At 32.9% G+C, this 22,609-nt stretch overlaps 2 protein-coding genes across 2 annotated transcripts in view; both read left to right on the top strand.

The window, feature by feature from the left end:
- Nucleotides 1-13,897, top strand: part of LOC111409481 (nitrate regulatory gene2 protein-like) — a 25,109-nt gene extending 11,212 nt beyond the window's left edge. Inside the window, exons 6-8 of the mRNA XM_023039528.1 lie at nucleotides 11,960-12,024; nucleotides 12,832-13,274; nucleotides 13,736-13,897. Of these exons, the coding sequence (XP_022895296.1) occupies nucleotides 11,960-12,024; nucleotides 12,832-13,274; nucleotides 13,736-13,897 (670 nt within the window). The remainder of the gene's footprint in view (nucleotides 1-11,959; nucleotides 12,025-12,831; nucleotides 13,275-13,735) is intronic.
- A 6,223-nt stretch (nucleotides 13,898-20,120) lies between these two features.
- Nucleotides 20,121-21,672, top strand: LOC111409075. The gene has a single exon (XM_023038976.1). It carries the CDS (start codon nucleotides 20,408-20,410, stop codon nucleotides 21,491-21,493), a length of 1,086 nt encoding a protein of 361 aa, XP_022894744.1. The 5' UTR covers nucleotides 20,121-20,407; the 3' UTR covers nucleotides 21,494-21,672.
- Nucleotides 21,673-22,609: the final 937 nt, after the last annotated feature.

Below are 22,609 nucleotides of genomic sequence, written 5' to 3'. Positions count from 1 at the left end.
TTTATGGCAAAAATTTCCACATGATTTTAGGCTAGACATCAGCTGTTCTGGTTGGAGCAAAATCAATGCATGCTTCCCTTATAAAAGCATCTACATATTCGCATGATGCACCAACTAAATTCACAATAATAGCAAGCATGTTAAATAAATCACCAAGCATATCATTCCTACGTGCCACATAAACAACTACCAATTGAAGTTGGTGAAAAAAGCAATGAACATACATAGCATATGGGTTCTTTCTTAAATTAAAGCTTCAAGCCATTGAACTTACCTGACATATTACTTGCTCCATCGTGACCTTGACCTCCAAGGCTAGATATGTTCAACCCATGTGTAAAAAACATTGCATCAAAGACATCCTCCAGTGATTAAGCACAAGTATTAGTGACATTGGAAATGTCCAAAAAACGATCCTTCACTTGCCCACTTTTATTAACTAACCTCAAAACAACAACCATTTGTTCTTTTATAGAATTATCACAAGCCTCTTCAACCAAAATTAAAAACAAAAAATCACCCATTTCATTGATAATAGCCCTTGTCGTCTCTACGACACAACGATTAACTAAATCCATTTGGATGTTTGGTGAAATCATTTGGTCCACTCCAGAAGCAATACTAAGTACTTGTTTTAACTTCCTCACAACGAGTTGCATACTAGTCTAGTAGCTCAATTAGATTTCCTCTATTAAGAAACTCTTTAAATTCATGATGACTATGAAATGACAATCTTTACATCAAGAGGAATCTAGTACAATTTACTTGCAATCAACCTCATCCCTAATTTGTCTAGAAATAACATAGGAGACACTTTGCTTTTGATTTATGAGTTGGTACACTTTGCGAAAGGTTGATTACAAGCATATCAAAAAGTCTGACGTGATCTTTCAATGTTTTTTTGTGCTTCCAATTCCAAAAGCAGGTCATAGTAAATATACAATTGTATGGTATAAACTAAGTGACCGTTGGTGGCAATTTTTGAACGTTGAAAACTCGAATTGGTGCCCTTTCATGCAATTTTTGGCACCATTTCATGTATGTAGATGAGGTCTATATATAGTGGAGCAATGTTCAAACCTAAAAAAGTAAGAAAAACATCTTGAGATTTATTCCAATTCACGAAAAAGATCATATCCCGTTTCTCCTCTCATAATTATTTTATTTATTGTGTTTTACAAGTTTTGGCGAAAAATTCCCTATTCTTTATTATTTTCTGCATCAAGGCATATTACAATCATTCAAACCATTTGTCGAAAAACCTTTAAGCATCTCGAAAATATAGGAGAATGAGCAAATAACATTTGAGGACAAAAATCCCACGTTCGAGCCTTCGAAAATTGTTCTTGACAATTTTTTGATTTTGTTCATCTTGTTGCCATATTTTTTGTGACTTTCCCTTTATCTCTACTTCATCCATCCATTATTTTTTAAAAATCTCAAACGTTATTTCATGCGATGGAGAGCAAGACTACAATGGCAACCATAAAACTTATGAATCAAAACTTGGTGTGGTTGGATTGGTTCGATGGTACAAACTTCATGCTGTGGTAAGACAAGTTGAAATTTCTACTTACTGCATCGAAGACTTCTATATTTTGGATCCAGAATTGGGGCCACTACTAGAAGCTACAATGGAGAGACCGAGGCAATTAAGGCCGAAAGGCAGAAACGCTAAGAAAATAAGTTGCTTTACCTTGGTCATATTTTAAATGCTTTGTCAGCTCGCTTGGATGATCTATATACCAACACTTCTTAGGTGAAAGAAATCTGGTACTCTTTGGAAAGTAAATACAAAGTGGAAGAGGAAGGTACCAAGAAGTTTTTGATTTCTAAATATTTCAACTTTAAATTTTTTGATAATATCCCCTTACTTCCCCAAGTATACGAATTGCATGTTATTGTCAACAAACTAAAGGCGATGAAGATTGAAATTTCGAAGACCTTTCAAGTAGGGACTATAATTGCTAAACTCCCGGGGACTTAGAAAGGATATCAGAAGAAAATAATGCATAGTTTCGAAAACTATTCTTTGGAGCAATTGGAAAAACATTTTCGGATTGAGGAGGAATCCAGATTGCATATTAGAAGGGAAAATCATTGGAAGGAACTCCTAAGGCAAATGTCGTTGAAAAATATGGACCACTTGCAAAGTCCAACAAGAGGAAGCCTTCAAGAAATTTTAATGAGTCCAAGAAGAAGACTAAAGACGAGTGTTTTGTGTGTGGAAAATCTGGAGACTACGCAAAGGATTGTAGACATCGAAAACCAAACAACTTCGAAGGTAAAATAAATTCCATCCATGAGGACAAAATTGTGGCCACCGTAAGCGAAATAAATGTAATCAAAGGAAAAGTTTCCAGGTGATGGTATGATACTTGTGCTACAATACATGTATCATATGATAAATTTTTATTCAAAACTTATCATGAAGTGGATGGAGACCAAGAGATTCAAATGGGTAACGAAGTTCGGTCCCAAGTCATTGGAAAAGGGAATGTTGATATTATCTTTACTTTCGGAAAAATCGTTACTCTTACAAATGTACTATATGTTCCAGATATGAATAAGAACTTGGTTAGTGAAAATCTCTTACGAAAATTGGGCATTAATTGTCCCTTAAAGGGAAATTTGTTGAAAAATACTATTCTTGTGAAGGAATGGTCAAACTTTGTATCGTTGACAATGAAATGAATAAAACTAATTTTACTTATGTTGTTGACTTATTTTCATTATGACATGCTAGATTAGGACATATCAGTAAAAGTACTATGAAACGTATGAAAAAATGTGATTTGATTTCATATGATGAAAATAATGAACATAAATGCAAAACATGTGCAGAATCTAAAATAATTAAAAAACCATATCAAAGTACGAAAAGGACCTCTAGTATCTTGGAATTAATTCATACAGATATATGTGAATTAAATGACATGTTAATTAGAGGTGGAAATAGATGTTTCATTACTTTTATTGATGATTTTTCTAGATGTATGTGTATTTGATGAAACATAAATATAAGGCTTTTGATATATTTAAAGTGTATAAAAATGAAGTAGAAAATAATCTAGGAAAAAGTAAAGACATTGAGAAGTGATAGAGGTGGTGAATACTTTTCTAGTGATTTTAACTTATTTTGTGAACAACATGGCATAGTTCACCAATATTCTGCACCTAGGACACCTGAACAAAGAATTGAATCTTAGTAGAAATGATTAATACCATGCTTATGTATGCTAAGTTGTCATATAATTTATGGGGTGAAGTTTTATTAAGTGCATGTATAATACTTAATAAGATTCCTTCAAATTATACAAAAGTTTCTCTTTACGAATTGTGGAAAGGAAGAAAACCGAACATTGGATACTTCAAAGTGTGGGGGTGTTTTGCTTATTGTAAGAACACGAACCCTAATAGGATCAATGAGGTCCAAAAGGCATTAAACGTGCCTTCGTTGGATATGCTAACAATAGCAAATCTTATAGATTACTAAACTTGAAAACCAATGTGATTATCGAATCAAGTGATGTAGAATTCTTTGAGGATTCGTTATCTTCGAATAATGAATTGAGGGAAAATATTAAAAATGTCCCTAGTTCAAGTAGAACACGTGATGAAATGTCTTCTAAAAATATTGATGAGTCTAATGAACCATGAAGAAGCAAGAGAACTTGAGTTGAAAAATCTTTGGGACCGGATGAAATTATTATCAAATTATCTCCTTTTACTTGTAGAGGAAAATGAGTTGAATTTTGTAAGAATAATTCCTTTTGTTCTACAAGTAAAAATCGACCCTAAAACATATAAAGAAGCTATGGCTTCTCGTGATAGCATTTTCTGGAAAGATGCAATTAAAGATTAAATGAATTCAATAATGTCTAATAAGACTTGGTAACTTGTTGATTTACCACCAGGATCCAAACCTATTGAATGTAAATGAGTATTTAAGAGGAAATATAATGTTGATGGTTCTCTAAATACCTTTAAGGTTAGATTAGTAGCCAAAAGATATCGATAAAAGGAAGGAATCGACTATTTTGACACTTATGTACCGGTAGTTAGAATAACATCAATTAGGATATTATTCGCATTTTCTTCAATTTATGACTTGCATGTTTATCAAATGAATGTCAAGACGGTATTCTTAAATGGGGATCTCGATAAGGAGGTCTATATGAAGAAACCCGAATGGTTCGTTCTACCTGGAAATGAATATAAGGTATGCAAGTTAGTAAAATCATTATATTTGAAGTAGGTACCTAAGAAATGGCATGGGAAGTTTGACTTAGCAATAATATCATTCGGATTTAAACATAATAGCGTAGATAGATGTTTATATTTTAAAGTGTGTGATGATTACGTAACATTTATATATTTATATGTCGACAACATGTTGATTATGAGTAAATCACATGGACGGTATAGAAGAAACAAAGAGGTTTCTATCTTTCACATTCAAAATGAAGGATCTTGGTCGAGTGGATACTATTTTGGGTATCAAAGTCACAAAGACTAGTGAGGGTTATCACTTAAATCAATCATCTTATATTGAGAATGTGCTAAACAAGTTCAAACACTTGAACATAAAAGAATATAGTACTTCAATTGATCCGATGGAAGGGCAATTGCTCAATTGGAATATACAAGTGCTATTGGAAGTTTAACGTATGCAGTTCAATGTACAAGACTAGATATAGCATATGCAATTAGTAAATTTAGTAGATTTACTAGCAATCCAAGCAATGATCATTGGAGGGCTATTGGAAGAGTTCTTGGATACTTAAAGAAAATCAAGAACTTAGGTCTACAATATGAAGAATTCACGATGGTATTGGAAGGATTTATCAATACTAGTTGGATATCTAGCATGAGTGTAAGTAAATCCATATCGGGTTGGGTGTTCACTCTAAGACGAGGTGCTGTTTCTTGGAAATCAAAGAAACAAACATGCATAACACACTCGACTATGGAATCAGAATTTGTAGCCCTATCGAATACCGAGAAAGAGGCTGAGTCGCTTAAAGATTTCTTTTATGAGATAACTTTGGGATCGAAGAATATTTTTTTAATACCTATCATGTGTGATAGTCAAGCCATGTTAGTAAAAGCATACAATGAGGTATATAACAGAAAGTCTAAACACATGAGTTTTAAACATGACTATATAAGGAAGTTAATCAAGGATGAAATAATTTTCATAAATTATGTATGGTCAATTGAGAACTTAACGGATCTTTTGACTAAACCTCTAAATAGAGATTTAGTAGCATCTACTTCGAGTAGGATTGTGTTGAAACTCCTTAACTAAAAAGATCCACCAATGATAGGAACCCTACCTGTCATTATTCAAAAGGTAATCCATGGGTTCAAAGGGTAACAACAAATCATTCGATATGTGGATAGTTACAACATTATAAAAAAAAATTGCAATAATTCTATCCATAATAAAATAATGCTGGTTGTTACTAAAATGATGATTGAGTTTTAAGCTTTTAATGAAGTTCAATGCTAAAATACAAGTACCTCTAAAAGTAACAAATGTACTGAAAGAACTTCACCTAAACAATCTTTAAGATGATGCCGTCTTAATAGAGAGTTTAAATTTATCTCTTAAAAGTTTGGTGAAGAGGATGAGCATGAGGAGATAAAAGCGCTGAGCAAGCTATGAGTAACTTGAGAACACGTGATACTCGGGTGTGTGTTCTTATTGGTATTGTCGCATGAAATACTTGGTTCAAAGCTTCACGCTACCTTGAATTCCGACTTTACTTTGTTTGAACTACACTATGGTTAGATTCAAATAAAAAAGATATCTAATTCTTAAGCATAAGTATCATATGATTTTGAATACGAGAACTTGTTAATTTTGAACAAGTGGTGGATTGTTGAAGTGGTTGTTCAAAATCAACCATTTGAGGAATAAACGAAAAGGGCCGCCATAGTCTTTTAACTCAAACCATGCGACCGCATGGCATAATGCCCATGCGGTCGCATGGGTACTTACCGAAACTTGGAGGCCCTTGTGCTGTTGAACCATTCAACCACATGGCTTTGTACCATGCGATCGAATGGTATACACTAAGTGACCGTTGGTGGCAGCTTTTGAACGTTAAAAACTCGAATTTGGTGGCCTTTCATGTAATTTTTGGCACCATTTCATGTATGTAGATGAGGTCTAGATATAATGGAGCAATGTTCAAGCCTAAAAAAGTAAGAAAAACATCTTGAGATTTATTCCAATTCACGAAAAAGATCATATCCCATTTCTTCTCTCATATTTATTTTATTTATTATGGTCTTTAAGTTTTGACGGAAAATTTCTTGTGCTTTGCTATTTTCTGCATCAAGACTTTTTACAATCTTTCAAACCATTTGTCGGAAAATTTTTAAGCATCTCAAAAACATAGGAGAATGGACAAATAATGTTTGAGGACAGCGATCTCGCGTTCAAGCCTTCGAAATTGTTCTTGACAATTTTCTGATTTTGTTAATCTTGTTGCCATATTTTTTGTGACTTTTCCTTTGTCTCCACTTCATCAATCCATTATTTTCTAACACCACAGTCAACACACCATCTCCACCTCACAAAAACACTAGACCACAATGAACAGTTGTCGCGTTCAACTGATTGATGTCGATGACGTGATGGAGGGAGAAGACACAACACTATTTCAATCGTAGCAATCACTTTATAAACAATAGGCGACACAAAAAATGCTTCGATACTCTGAAGGTTTTAGAATGATCAGATCAATAATAGAAGAGGTTTACGAGTAATTTGCATACGATCCTTTTCGATTGCGACACTCATTCTCTTAGAAGAAGTGGCAAACGAACTTGAGAGGTTGGGCTTGTGAAGAAGAGGATGAGAATGTGGTTGCTGGCGGTGGTAGACATTGAACTTGACATCGTTCTCTTTTATTGCTACACTCCTCTTCTTAGTGGTTGCAGTCGACGAATTTGCAGGGTTGTGGCCAGAAATAGTTAGGGGTGGATCGGGATCCAGCAATCAGGCTCGTTGGTTAGGGCCAACGCCCGTGGCTAGGCCCGAGCCTCATTTTGGGGTTCTGGGTTGAGCTCGAGCCGATCGTGTGTGGCTCATGGGCCTTTATATTATTAAAAAAAAATTAAAGACAACAATCTGCTGCCTTAAAAATGGTAGCAAAGGCAACAACCTGTTGCCTACATATTATTTTAAGAAAAAAATCTAGCTTACTCGACAAGGCTCGGTAAAGCTTGAGCTGAAAGCTCGGGCCAAGCCTTGATTTCTTGATCGAACAAAAGCTCGACTCTACTCGAGCTCGTAAAAAAACTCAGACCATTTTACTCAAGTGGAGCCCACGGTTCGGCTTAACTCGTTGACACCACTAGGGGTGGAATGAGGTTAGGGTTATGGTTTCTGTAGTAGGTAGATTGGTGTGGAATAAGTGGACAGAGTGTATCTCATTTTTCAAAGAAAAATTGTGTAATTGATTGTTGAAATAGGAAGCTAAAAAGTTTTGGGTTTAATTTCGTCCTTTTAAAAAGCCATGACAATATCACAAGATGGGACAAAATAAGAGGCCATGAGAACTTATATTCGAACTTAAGCCAGTCAACTCATATGAATAATTTAAACTATTACTTAAGTGTTATATTTAATGTGTTTCACTATCGACCAAAATCTTTAAAAAAGGAAAAAGTCAATAAAAAAAAATTAAAGAAATCTCTCATATAATATTTTGTTAAGCTCATAATTTTTCTCTAAAATTTAGAATAATATCCATGAAAGTTAAAAATAAATTATTCATTTTAAAAACGAAAGTTATTGAAAAATTGAGTTTGGATCGACCATGATTAATGTAAAAAGATTCTAGTTTGTAAATAAAAAATTATATTACAAAATTTCATTATTATTTATCTAAGACCTCAAAATTTTTCATGCGCCCGAAGAGATTGTCACCTCAGCAGTATCAGAGACCTGATCTCAAGTGCTCACTAATTAGTCAGGAAGCAAAAGCCAAATCATGTAGACCGTGTCTGGCTAAGGAGGCTTTTGTTCATTTCCAGAATAGTATATGGATGAATCATAACTCCTGACTCCATTATAAACAATATTTTTTCTAAAATGGTACAATTAAAATAGGGATGACAAAAAAATCCATTCAACTCGTTACTCTCGGGATCCTGCCTCAAATGAGGCAGGAATAAACAGAAAGGGAGTCGTTGCCTTGAAGCAGATAGGGGGCTTAGCACGGGAAACATGGTCTTTGTCTCCCGACTCTCCTTGTTTTAAATTAATTTTAAGTTAAATTTTTTTATTAAATAAAAAGAAAAGATTTAATTATCATTTTTAAAGAGAACATAGAATATTCATAACAAATTGAAAAAAAAAATATTCGCTAATTAAAGATATAAAAAATAAGAGAAATAAAAAAATAAATAGAATTCCCGCCTTGCTCCACTTTAATCGGGTATGAGAATGGGACGAAGTGACGAAATACCCAATGGAAGAAAATATAAGTCTTAGCTTGAGGAGTTAGAATTGAAATTGAGGAACCAAGAAAACTTTCTTATTTTTTAGTTATGGACTAATCTCAAATCAGTTCAAATATATTTTTGTATTATTAGTTACTTTATCAAGACGAACTTGATAATGTAGAAAGCTTAAAAATTTAATTAACACAACTCATTTCTAGCGATTTAATTAATTAGTTTAATAGTCTTTAACTTATTGTTCAAGGCGTAGGTTGCCCCAATTTATAAAAATGAGCCAGTTGGTCATCAACTTTTTATCTAGTCGTAACGACAATTCAAATACCCAATTTCCAACTAAAAGTTTACTGAAAATCACTTTTTTAGTTTAAAAAAGGTTCTCTTAGAATTCCTAATTTCAACGCACAATTATCGTCGGAAAGTCTATTAAAAGCAAGTTCTTTTACTAAAAAGGAGATTTTCTCTTGTTTTCAACGTGCCTAGACTCTTAAGACTGTATTTGATTGCAATGATGGAATTTATATAGCAAGAAAATAAATTCTAGACAATTAAATTGTCTAAAAATTATATGTATGAAATTTGTCAATTAAATATGTTTGATTGATTTAATTTTCAACCTAAAAAATATTATATTTGTTCATTTTTATTGATGGATAAATAAGAAAAAGTGGGTAAATGAATGAGAGAGAGAGAGAGAGAGAGAGAGAGTAAATTACTTGAAAAATAAAAACTACTCGCTCTTAAGAAAACATTTTCTTTGTTTTGGAGGATAAAAAAAGGTCACGTGATCAAAAGTAAGAAAATATTTTGAATTAAAAAATATCAATTAAGCGGTACAACAATAGGAATTTGAATAAAAAATAAAATTTTCATAAAAAATATTGACAATCAAATGCACTCCTATTTTCATTTGTATCGACAATTCCATTTCCCAGTTCCCAACTAAAAGTTTGATAAATGTTTCTCCACCCTCCCTAAATAACTATAATCTCTCATTTTTCAACTCGAATTTCTGCTATAAGATTGACTCAATTGAGCTTTAAAAATTTGGCATCTTCTCCCTCAATGCCTACCCATCAACCCCACTCCAAACACATCTCGCTCCCTACAACTCCCTCTCCGGCCACCATCACCTAAAAGCACAATAGGCAGTGGGTCACAAGGATACAAGGCCGTATTTCTTCAAGGTTTTTGTTGGGTTTTTGATACCCAATAATCCTGGACGATGATTTAAAACAGTTGTCAGATTATTTATCGACACCATGGACTTGGTTCGACTAGGAGACGAACTACACTTTTGGATGACTTGGGTTTGGGTTGGATGATTATTTGGTTAGTTGGACCATTTAGAGATTAATATGAAGTTGAATATTGACCCATTAGTTTAGGTTAATTGGTAGCCCTCTTAGTGAACCCTAGGCCCAATTGAAGTGATCTAAACTAACCTATATATATGTATTTATCTTTCAGCCGTTTTTTGGTGGTGTGTATGTTATAGCAATGGAGATGAGAGTTGAAAGAAGAAAGGCAGCCAAGAGAGAGGGAAGCCATGTGAGCTTGTGAGTAAGATTCAACCATTGTGATATCTTCTTCTTTCTCTCCATACCTTTGTGGATTGCTAACATCACCACCCTTCTCCTTTGTGGATTGCTAACATTTTTGGGTAGTCTAAAGTGAATGCGAAAGTCTCGGGTTGAGCCAAGATAAATCGGTATTCGTTTGATTGTTTTCTGAGCCTGGAATCAAGATTCATCGAGGGATTTCCGCTACAGTTTTAATTCCACTCCTAATCTATTATAGCGATTTTAATATTTCTTAAATCAAAGTAAATAATTATTTTAAGCATATATTTTTACGGATTTTACAACTTTTCAACCAAACATTCACCAAATTCTATCAAAATTTATTAAAAACTATGATTTTAATCCTTATCAAACATAGGCCAAGCCCTTGTTTGAAGCACATTATTTTCACAAAAATGTACTTTTGAATAGGGTATTGATGGAAAATGCATAGTAAAAAAATAAGGAAAATTTTTTGAATTGATGTGTAATATTATTTTATTGAAAAATGTGTTGGTGAAATGACGTCAAATTACTGTTTAAAAATGTGTGTGTGTGTATATATATATATATATATATATATTTTGTTTTTTTTTTTTTATTATTTATTATTATTTTTTTTTTTTATAGAACGTGAGTTAATCACAGCCCAAATATGTTTGATAAGTTAGAAGTAATCATGTCTGACTTTTATTCAAATGTTTTTCCTTTTTGAGGATTTTCCAGGCTAGCCTAAAATGCTTGAAATCTATCTCTGCCCCAATCCCAGTCCTGACCCTCCCATCCTCGTCCGGCAACTTCCCCGCCCTCATTACACGTGAAGAAACATCAAATGCCCAAAATAGCCCATTTCCTTTTCAGACATTTCAGTGTACTGTAGGTGGGAGAAGTTGCATGAGCAGGATTTTAGTCTGGTACTGGGGAAGAGGGTGTTTGAGGGAGAAAATGCTATTTTATAATTTCCTTTTGTAAAAATATTGACTTCTTAATCAGCGCGCACACAAAGGAACAAAGACACAATATAACAAGAATAATGTTATCTAATATCAGTGTTGGTGGTCGAACTTTCCAGATTTTTTTTATAAAATCAACAATTATTTTAGCTTTCATTTTAATAAGTTAAATCTTTTGAATTAGAAGAGGGTTTGTGTACCGTATTAAGATATTATATTTTACTGATTTTTATATAGTTGTATATTATAAAATATATTCTCACTCTATGAAGAACGTCCATCGTATAAATAATGAGATCTGCTATAGAGACGGGGGAGGGGACAGGGATTGGGGATAGGGCCGAGGTGGCGCGACCTCAGCCCTTGATCTGCATTACCCTATCCCCTCCCCTGTCTCTTTAGCATTTCCGATCAATAATTCCAATATGATGATGATGATATGTGCGAGAAGCGTATCCCTCTGATACCAAACACGATTCTTCTCCTCTCGGCATAGTCAGAGATCCTATTTTTTGTCATGATCGGATCTCTTGGAGTCTCTTTTTCACCACGCAAATTAACAAACGAAAGAGGAAAAAAAATTAGTACCCTTTCCCGGATAATTAGTTGCCATAGAAAATGAAAAAAAAAATAAAATACATAAATAAAAAATCCTGAAGTCCAATTTATCATTTCATTAGAATAAAAAATAATCTCCAAATTCTATTTTATTTAGCAATTCTTTTTTCTTTTTTTTTTTCCTCCCCTCTCCCTGTTTCCATAGTCATTTTTCTTTCTCCCTCTCATTTTCACGTCTGAAAGAGAGCGAACGAAAGAAAAGACAGATTGTTTGGTTCATGGACATGACGAATAATCTTCTTATGGTACAAGAAATTACGTTACCATATCCATAATAATTCAATTTTTTTCTTTAACACGAATCATGTTATAATATTAAGCTGTCACTAGACAGTATGCCTTGATTAGGATACAATTTCTTGGTACTGTGTCAGAATCAATAGTAGCTGGACTTGGACACCAGTCTCTTCTTTGTTTTCGTTAAGTCTTATACTATAATAGTTGTATGTTGGACAATTTCACTTATTGTAAGAATAAATTTATCAATCCAAGCAATTAACTATAACGATTAAATATGCAAGTAAATGATCCAATAAATAAATAAGAGAACGTAACATCAAATTTTTACGTGAAAAAACCCTTTAGTGTAGAGGGAAAAAATCACAGGGCAACTCCGGTTAAATCTACTATAATAAATATATATTACAATATTCAAGTTTATGCCCCAAAACTTGAATTCTCAACAAATTGAGAGATACTACAATAATCAATCTCCAAGATAACAATTAATCTCTCCACAAAACACCAATTTGATGAAATTTGTGAGATACATATTTTGAATACTACACCTCTAGAGTATCCAAATACACCTTAAGAGAAATTTTCAATTTATACTATATAGAGAACGTTTTCCAAATATCATCAGATAACTTTGTACCATTTCACGACCTTCATATGAGTAGATACATGTTATGGAGTAGATAAATTTGTTTACTTATATTTATGCCTTTAAACACTATATGGCATGCATCTAGATTCAATTTTTCATCTAGACCTACACGTTACCATTTTTAAATGAACGAGGATGCAACCTGAATTTAAAATCTAGTACCACGTTAAATCACCTCATTATCTAAAAGGTTAAGTTGCTAGAGAAGAACAAAGGACATTACATTCATTTGTTTCATAAAATAAAAGCCTGATGCATGCATAATTTTCATAAATAAGTAGTGGCTTGACTTGAGATCTCACTTGTCTAACAAATTTATGTCTTTAAACAGGTAATGTGATGTTGTTCGGAAATTTGGGAAATTTGAGGCAACCAGGTACCAATGGTAATACAAATTCAACCAGTTTTCTTGATTACCTACCAAAGACTGCTAAACAGGAAACACCAGCACCGAATGGAAAATATCCTGCCAGTAATGCAGTTAAAAACCCGATTGCCATTGAGGCAAAACCAGTTCCCCTTTGCCGGGCTCTTTCAAGCAAGATGGATCCTGAGGAATTAAAAGTTTTGGGCAATGAAGATTACAAGAATGGCAGGTTTTCAGAAGCTCTGGCATTGTGTGATGCAGCAATTTCTATTGATCCAAATAAGGCTTCTTATATAAGCAACAAAAGTGCTGCATTAACTGCGTTAGGAAAGCTGCTTGAAGCCGCATTTGAATGTACGGAAGCAATTCGAATTGAACCATCCTATGAAAGAGCACATATCCGTTTGGCAATATTATATCTAAGGTAATTAGATTTTAATTATAAATTTTCTGAAAAAATGGAAACTGCCTGGGGGAGATTCATGGCACAAGAGGTGTTAGGTGGCTCGATTTGGTATTCCATTTTCGAATAGGCTAGGTTGCACAAGAAGGAAAATGGAAAGGATAGGATATATAGAAAAGCTTAATAATTTATGAAAAAAAGTAAGACACAAACGTTGTGGAAATACAGTATAGAAATTATAGTTTATTTTTACAAATTCAATATCCAAGTTTAAAAGATACATTATACATTAATTCTAATCCAAATCATCTGTTAATTTTCTGTACTATAATTAACTGTGTTTGAAACGAAAATGTTAGTGTTTTTTACATTTTTGTGCAACTTAGAGAATAGGAAAATGTCTTGTAATAAAGTCTTGCCGTTACTCATTTATGAAAATATATATTTTTGTCACTTCGCTAACAGTTGGGAGGATTGGAAGAACGCATACAAGACTGTGAGGCGTTGACAAGAGAGAATCCAGATGATAAGGAAGTGAGACAGACGTTGAACGAAGCTCAGGCACAGCTCTGTAAGCAGAGAGGAGGGCAAGAAATTAAGAAACAAAACATTTCAGGGACTATGTAAAATCCTCTGGTAATTTTCTTAGGCTGATTTTAAGATACTAGTTAATCAAGAAACCCTAGATAAGTATTGTATTTCAAGTTTTGCCCTCTTTGTTGTTCCTGGTATAACTAAATCTTGGTTCTTTGACTGGGGTTGCTGTAACCAAACAACATCTAATCCTTCTCAATTCCAATCGCGCATGTTTATCCCTCATGCACTTATTACTCATACTTTGTATGAGTCTAAAATACATGTTAGTCATACAGGAGATGTAGATCGCCAACCTATCTTAGTCTCGGGCTTACACTTAGCCCTTGTTTGATCCCTATTTTGGGGGAAAATAATACATTTTGAACAGTAGATTGATGAAAAATATGTAATTAAAAATTAAAGAAAAATTTTGGATTTGCGGATAATATTATTTTATTGAAAAATGTGGTTGAAAATGAGTTTTAAAAAAAATAAATTTTAAAAAAAATGAGAATCAAATAAGGACTTAATTTTATCTCTATGGATCAATTATTTGATATGGCCTAGACTTATACTTTGTTCTCATAACATTGTTGGGTGCAGTATCAGCAAATAGGATAGGTACTTGGCTCCATCTGTAAAGTGGGCCATCCATTCAAACGTGCATCCTTGTTAATTGTTGAGTCGAGCTATTTCGGTGTCATCTGAAACTTGGAATTCTTGTTTTGACACGTGTCATTATCTAAATTATGTCCATTATTTTCTAGAGGTTTCTTAGGATTTGTCTCGGATATGTATAGTAAATTTGATTGCGTGTCTTGTCAACTCGCAAAGAATCATGCTTTATAACCTTTTGATTTAGTACATTCAGATATGTGAGGATCTTTTGCAATTTATACTAAGAAAGGAAGAAGCATTTTGTGTATTGAAAATAGAAACCAAAAAATAAGAAAAAGTCTTATTATGCCTAGATCGCCTAGACTCTTGAAACTTAATATTCATGTCTCGTTACGTCTTACGTCTTTTAGAATTTTATCTGACATAGAATTCAAAAATCTGTAAAATGGAAATTGTGGTCAAATTACTTCTATAAACCGTAAAGTAAGTAATTTGTTGCCCACGTGATATGTGTAAACAAATTTTTTGAAATTAAAGATTATTTGAATATAAGTTTGACTTATTTTTAAACTAGTTAGAAGTGCTATATCTCTTGTGCAACAGGATTTGTGTGAGAATTGCCAAGTATTATTTAAAAAAAAAAAAAATTATATTTTAATCTTTTTAGATTTATTGCATATAAATTAAATGTGATCGAGCAATTAGATTAATTTTATAGGTGTTACTAATTATTAACCATTTGGTGACAAGTTTAGCCCATGTTTGGTTCTGATTAAAATTTGATTTTAATCTAAGTCAAAATCAAATAATCATGGGTTCTACAACTTTTCAACTACACGTTTCAAAAAACTTTCATTACAATCTACTGAAAATTTTAATTTTAATATCCATCAAACATCCTCTTAAAGAAAGTGTTCCAAGAAGTCTTTATACAAGACAACATAAGTTATAAAATTAGAAATAAAAAATAATAATATTAATAAGAAAACTAATCCTCTAGATGCTTGTCAATGTCAATTGTCGTGGTCTACTTTTCTTATTTATTAGTTAGACTAGAAATATGACAAATCGTTTGATCATGCCTATATTATTCCACATAATCTAATCTAAAAGGGCCCTGCTTTTTGGCCAGACTCAAAGACAGGCGAAAAAACAGGGGGCGACAAAACAGGGGGCTGGTCAAACAGGGTTTCCCAATTTGAAAACATAAATCAAATTTTATATAATTTTTTTTAAGTTAAGAAGATACACAAGGCTGGAAGTGTAACAAAGGAGTCCAATGACACGAGGGATAATCATAGATGCACTAGTGCAATAGCATTTCATTCTCAAGCTTGATTTGCCCAAAAACTTAACACATAAAAGGTGATATGTAGATGGGAGAATTTGAACTAGTTAGAAATAAGGAATACGAAGAGAACAAGAAATATATATGTCTCCGTTTGTTTTTCATTATTTGTCCATTAAAATGAAAAATATGATTGTTACCCATCACATCAAGCCATCATATTAAAAATGCGACTCGCATCCCGATGGGGAGCGGAGGTGCTAAATTCCAGGCAGACAATTAAAAATCTGAGACTCTGCTTACTCATTTCAATTGAAAATTTGGTCCTTGATTAATCAACATAAACTGCGCAATCGGAAAATACACCTAATATTCTGTTGACTTCAAAGTAAAAATCTGAAAAGTAAGTATAGAAGTTGATAATTGAGTCATTTTTCGAGTTTAAAAAACAATAAATCTAAAAGAAGAAAGTGAAGTGGTGTCTAATCAATGATGTAACAGAAGTAAAATTACTTTAATTAATTAATTATGTTATTGGGGTTAGGTGAACTTGACTTCAGAATTTGATACTTCTAACGTAGTTTACGTTGGAAGCAATCCCGTCGGCTGGTAAGTCCTCCCAGAACCATACACGTATACACGCACTCACACGGTCATATTCACGCGCCCATATACACGTGCATACAAATACGCTGGTGTAAAAATTAAAATCGACCTCACAATTGATGAAAAAAGAAAGGACCAAACTTGCAATTGAAAATAATAAAATGAGATATGGTATAATAATATTTTTTTTCAAAAAATAGATTTCATCTAAGAAACAAGGGCCTTACAGGCCCCTCACTGTAGATGGCAGGTTAGTGGGTCCGACCTGCATTAAAAAATATATATATATATTCGTACGGACCCCGCCTCTTGTGTCTATCTTGGCAGAGGTCTGTGAGCCTCTGCTCTAGCCCTAGATGTGAGGCATGATTATTCGTCTAATACTTGTTCTATAGGATAATTGCCTTTCATGATCATGATTATTGTATCTGATTTGATCATTGATTCAGACAAATCATCGAATCATTAGGTCAATAGTTAATCGACAAGTAAGTAGTTCAATTGGTGGGTCATTGTTATACCATAATTTTAATTAAAAATAATTTTTAAAATAAAAAAAATATTTTTTATATCATTTTTTTTTAAGACTGTATATATATATATATATATATATATATATTCTGGTCACATTTATAATAAAGTTTCTTTCGTTGTCATAGTGCTCATAGTGCCCAGGCTTATAGTTCTATAGCTCTACACATTTAGCCCTTATTTGATGAGGATTAAAATCAGATTATTAATACATTTTAATAGAAGCTAATGAAATGTGTAATTAAAAAGTTACCGAGCCCATATTTTGAATTGAATTATTAACTTTAACTTAAATTAAAATTTAGATTTTAATTGATTACAAACAGAGGCTTAGTGATTTAGTATTAGAAGCCGAGGACCTTTCGACATCTTCTATACTGTACGGGTGTTCGGGGTCCAAGATTATATTCTTTTTAGATGGATTTCTTTAATAGTTATTAATTGTTGATCACTCTATAAGACTAAAATGATGTTTCTACCTTATTTCCTATCTTCAAGAAGCAAGTTTAACAAACATCATTGCCAAATGATATGCAACATCTATTATGATGGCGGTGGTGAATTCACTGCTCTTCGCTCTCTACTCTAATCATCTGGTCTAAGACATTTTAAATCTCCTCATACACACCTCAGCATAATTGGTTAGCTGAATATTGTCACCATCAAATACTACATTAATTTAAGAGCTTAGATAAACATGTAAGATAGACTTATCAGTATTGTTATAATCTGGACCAAACTCGAAATCACCTTATTGAAAGCGGAACAGCTCTGATACCAGTTTTTTTGTGAAAAGCGGAGATAATATCGGATTATTTCAATACCAAATTGTTGAAGAAAATAAGAGATTTTGTATGGAGAAAGAATATAAAGATTTTGTATTCATAATTTGTCTAACTTATGATGAGATTAAACAACCCAACTAAATTATATAGAAAAGCCAAATATATATAGGGAACAATACAAATTCTAAAAGTAGAGTTATAGATAAAATAGAATATCCAAAAGTTTCCTTACCTTAATCTCTTTTTAAGTTTAACACAAATTTCAACTTCAAATAGGGTTTCCAAATAGAATTTTAACTAGAATTTATCAAATAAGCTTTGAATATGATTCCATACTAGTATTCCAAATAAAATTCTTCTTAATATATACTTTAATTAGAACTATCAATTATCTTCAATAAAGAAATCAGGTCAAATCCAAATTTTAACAATCTCTATATTGACACAAATTTCACTAAAATGAATAAAACTTCAAAAGAATAATTCTCCACCTGGAGACAAATTCTACTACAATGAACAAATTTAAACTCTTCAATGAAAAATACAAACGAACTTCTCCATCAACAATTTCAACTAAAAATGTTCTCTACCTGTGCTACCCTGACTAGGGCAAAACTCAATGCCTGAGTATTAACAAAATTCCAAGAAATACCTTGGACACCAAAGTTGCTCAAACTGCGAGCAACAAAATCAATAACGTGATCATTAATCACCAAATAATGCTGAAACAAGCTCTGTAAGAAAATCACCACTATTGAATGGATTAAAAGAATGATCTTGGCTAGAATTAATTTCTTTAACCGCATTCAAACCATCAACAAAATCAGCAAAATTGTACCTATGTGAAATCTTATAGCCAAAAATAGATCTATTTCTAGCAATTGAATACAATGACACCGTCGATAATAGTAGCAAGACGGATTTACTCATATCTTCAAAAATCAACTGAGATGTGTTCTTAAAAGAATACCCCAAATTAGACTCCAACTGTGCAGAAATCAACTCTATATCCATATGAGTTCTTAAAACATACTAATTACTCAAAGATTCTGTATCGTCCTACAAGATATATAAATGGGTTTTTCTATGTCTAGTCAACATAAAACGGTTTCCTTCGATAACCTTTAGGACTCTACCTTCAACAGTATACATGTACCCTTTTGAATAAAAAAATACTTAAAGAGATAAGATTTCTCTTCAAATCTGGTACATGTCTTATTGCATCAAGTGTTCTAAATGTCCCATCAAACATCTTTATTTTGACTTGACCAATACCAACTATCCGACAAGTTGTATTATTACCGATCATCACAACACCTTTCATAACTTCTTCATATGTTGAAAATAATTCCCAATTGGGTGACATATGAAAAGTGCAAGCTGTATTCAAAATTCAAAGCTCGTTAAGTTCGAAGTTGTAGTCAGAAATAAGTAAAAGTTCTCCACCACCGTGAGAAGTTTCTGCAACAATGGTTTCACATGAAGTATCTAATTGCTTTCATTTCTAAAAAGTTGTACCCAAATTTTCTCTATCATGCAACTTACAGAAATCCTTAATTAAGTGCTTGAAATTCTTGTAATAAATTTGAAAATTGAAGAATAGAGTAAATTGTAGTCTGCAAACGTGAGCAACCAAGTGTAAAGGCCAACTACAAAACTTTTGGGGGGAAAAAAAGATGTCGGGTCACATGATCCCGTGTGGGTCCACCCATGACCATGGCGTCTCTCTATTCTATCCTTCATATTCCACTCCATGCTTAAGCCCCATTTTTTGTGTAAAATGTATTTTGGAATAGTAGATTGATGAAAAATTTATGGTTAAAAAATAGAAAAATTTTAGATTTTTGTGTAATACTATTTAAATAAAAAGAAGAGAGAGAAAAATATATTTTGAAAATAATAAGGATCAAACTAAGCTAAATTTTCTGTAATGATTTAAGAAAAACAGGTAAATAAAAAAATATGATTTTTTTTCCTGAGATGGATTAGTGAATAAGTTCCCCCCAGGGTGTTTAGGATTTTCGTTTGTATAATTATCTCTCTTTTTCCTTTTAAATACTGTCTAGTATAATATCTCCTCAAAATACAAATAAAATATTATTCTCGATAACTTTGAGGTCGGCTAGTGAATACATTTTGGTTACTTCATTCTCTTTATTTTACAGCAAATTTTTATATATTCTAGATGTTGTCAATACTAAATAGAGCTTAAACATTTGTATCCATTTTTCAGGATATTATGCATAAATTAGGTATATTACGGCAAACTGTTCCAAAAAAAAAAAAAAAAAAAAAAATTTTATTTTCCAATGTAACAAAAAAAAAAAAAAAAAAAAAAAATTAAATATAATTTTATTTCTAAACAATTCATCCGTTAAAAACTCATTTTAAATTTGTATTTTATTATCTAATAATAACATAATTCGAAACTTTCAAAATGCAAATGCCATCAATTTCCTCATCTTTACGCAAACGCTTTTACTGATCAAAGCCTGTAAAAGGATCTTTTCTTTGCGGATCATAGCCTTTTAAGCCTTGGGTACTTTCTATAATGGCTTTTTCTAGCAGCTTCTTTTAATGGTTTTGTGGTAATTAGCAACAAAAATCTCTCTGCAGATCTCTGTCTCCTCTTACGTTATATTCCTTTTCGACTTTCCCGTGGTCTGTTTCCTTTTTTCCCCCTGGAATTTACCTTCTCTCTCTCTCTCTCGAAAAGAAGAGAGAGAAATAGGAATGGATTCTGGTAATAGTGGGAGTCTACAGTCATCTAGTGGTGGTGATGAAGAATACGATTCACGCGCCGCCTCTATCTCAGCTTTCATGAGTAACCCAACACCCCATGTTGGCCCTATTTCTGAATCATCACAGCCACTTCAGCCGCTGCCGCCACAAAACCCCAGTCACACAGCCATGTTTGATCCACTATCAAATTATTTACATCTTCAAAATCCGAGCTTACTTTATAATCCAAACATGATCTTATCCAAAACCCTAGGATCTGATCCATCCACTAATATCACCAACCCTATACTCTCCTCTTCTCCATTTCTGGACACTTTCAGTAATGTTCGATCTCCTTTAGTTTCTGCATCACCAGTACCAGCTTCTGTGTCAGGACCTTCTGATAATCATAATCTTAATCAAGTTGTACGTAACCCAAAGAAAAGATCGAGAGCTTCTAGGCGTGCACCAACTACTGTTTTGACTACAGATACCACCAATTTCAGAGCCATGGTGCAGGAATTCACGGGCATCCCTGCGCCACCCTTCACTTCCTCACCCTACCAGAGAAGTAGGATTGAACTTTTTGGTAAACCCACTGTGGCCGTCAGATCTAGCTATTTGGATACTGCACAGCCGCCATATCTTCGCCGGCCGTTTCCTCAGAAAATGCAACCACCACCAGCTCCTCCGCCGCTGCTGCCACCATCATTTCTTTCATCTGCTTCATCTTCTTTTCTGTACCCTCCTCAAAGTTCCAATCTTTTCACTACACTCCTTCATCCCACTATGAAATTTCCTCTTGCCAACTCGACCGCCATGATCGGCTCAAAAGCTCAAGAATCATTAGAAATTCCTTCAAATGATTCACATATGAAAATGGGGAGCTTGGATGAATATGCAGTGAGTGCAAGAAATGGTGATCAAGTTCAAGTGAGTGGCAATTACTACCACTTTCCGACAAATTCTACGAATGGAAAGATGAATTACTTGGCTAATTCTCCTCCCAGCTTTCACGGCGAAAAGGGGCCGGATAGTGTGGCGGCCACAAAGGGTGAAGGTACGGTGGAATCATGGATATGTTCTTCTTCAGACTAGAAATGATTATACTATAGAAAGTATAATCTTGTAATTATGAGGGTTATGATAAAAACATTGAAAATATTTGATTGATTAGTGTAATATTGATTATCTTATCCACAATTCAGATCAGACAGGTAGATCACATTGTACTAGTGCTTAAATTATGTGTAAATTATAGTCTTCATTTTTTTTAATTTTTTTTTTTTTTGGATCCTTAACACGCACACACACGTCACTAATTATACAAACATATTCTCATAAGATGTAAATAATTCTTGGAGTTTTTTTGTTTTAAAATTGGATAATTCTAGCTCTTATATTTGTTTAATGATTTCATCTTTGATGAATGTAGAATTTTGATTTTAATGTGCATATGTAAGGTGGTGGCTCGTATAAAGATATCAATTTTAAAATTCGATTGTTCATTTGATCTTTAGACAAAATGAATTGTACGTTTGAACTTTCATTCATGATATGTGATTGGATATGGAATTTTTCAACCAAATAATCCCCCCGTCCCCTCCTTTTTTTTTTACACCTCATATGTATATAAATGACTATATAATTATTTATTCAAATGTAGCTTTATTAAGTTTTAAGTTACTAAAATTTTAATGTAATAAAAATGATTAGTGAACAGACTTTAAAAAGTAAACTGTAAGTTACTTTAAAACTTCCCAAAACATAGGCACGGGTAATCTTCTTATATATGCATGTTTTTCTTATCAATTTTTGTTTGTTTGAATAGTGGAAATATGAATGTGTATCAACAAAGAAGAATCAAAACCATCGAATTTTAATTTGTAAGGCTTGCTTTTTATCCTATCTTCTGCGAGGAATTCAACTTTTTAAGATATATTTGATACAAAATACTACATTATAATTAACATCTTCCCTTCTTTTTTTTCTTTTTTCTTTTTTTTTTTTTCAAAATAACCCTATGCATTTTATTATATAAAAGTTATACTGAGTTATGTCTCCTCCAAATTGATTGAGCCTTTTCATTTCTTTAATTTTCTTTTAGATGAAAATGGCTTATCCAGACTATGTTTTTTCTACGCAGCCGGTGACCATAAATTTTGTCTGGTTTCTTCCCTTCAATCCTTTGACTGCAAGCTTGAAATTTGTATC

The sequence above is a fragment of the Olea europaea genome, chromosome 14 (genome assembly GCF_002742605.1).
Source record: "Olea europaea var. sylvestris chromosome 14, O_europaea_v1, whole genome shotgun sequence".
NCBI classification, from domain to species: domain Eukaryota; kingdom Viridiplantae; phylum Streptophyta; class Magnoliopsida; order Lamiales; family Oleaceae; genus Olea; species Olea europaea.
The sequence above is the reverse complement of the archived record's forward strand: the minus strand, read 5'-3'. Positions and strand labels throughout refer to the sequence as shown.

Bases quoted from the DNA above. Each gene is read 5' to 3' on its own strand.
- LOC111409075 (XM_023038976.1), top strand. From the start codon at position 20,408: ATGGATTCTGGTAATAGTGGGAGTCTACAGTCATCTAGTGGTGGTGAT.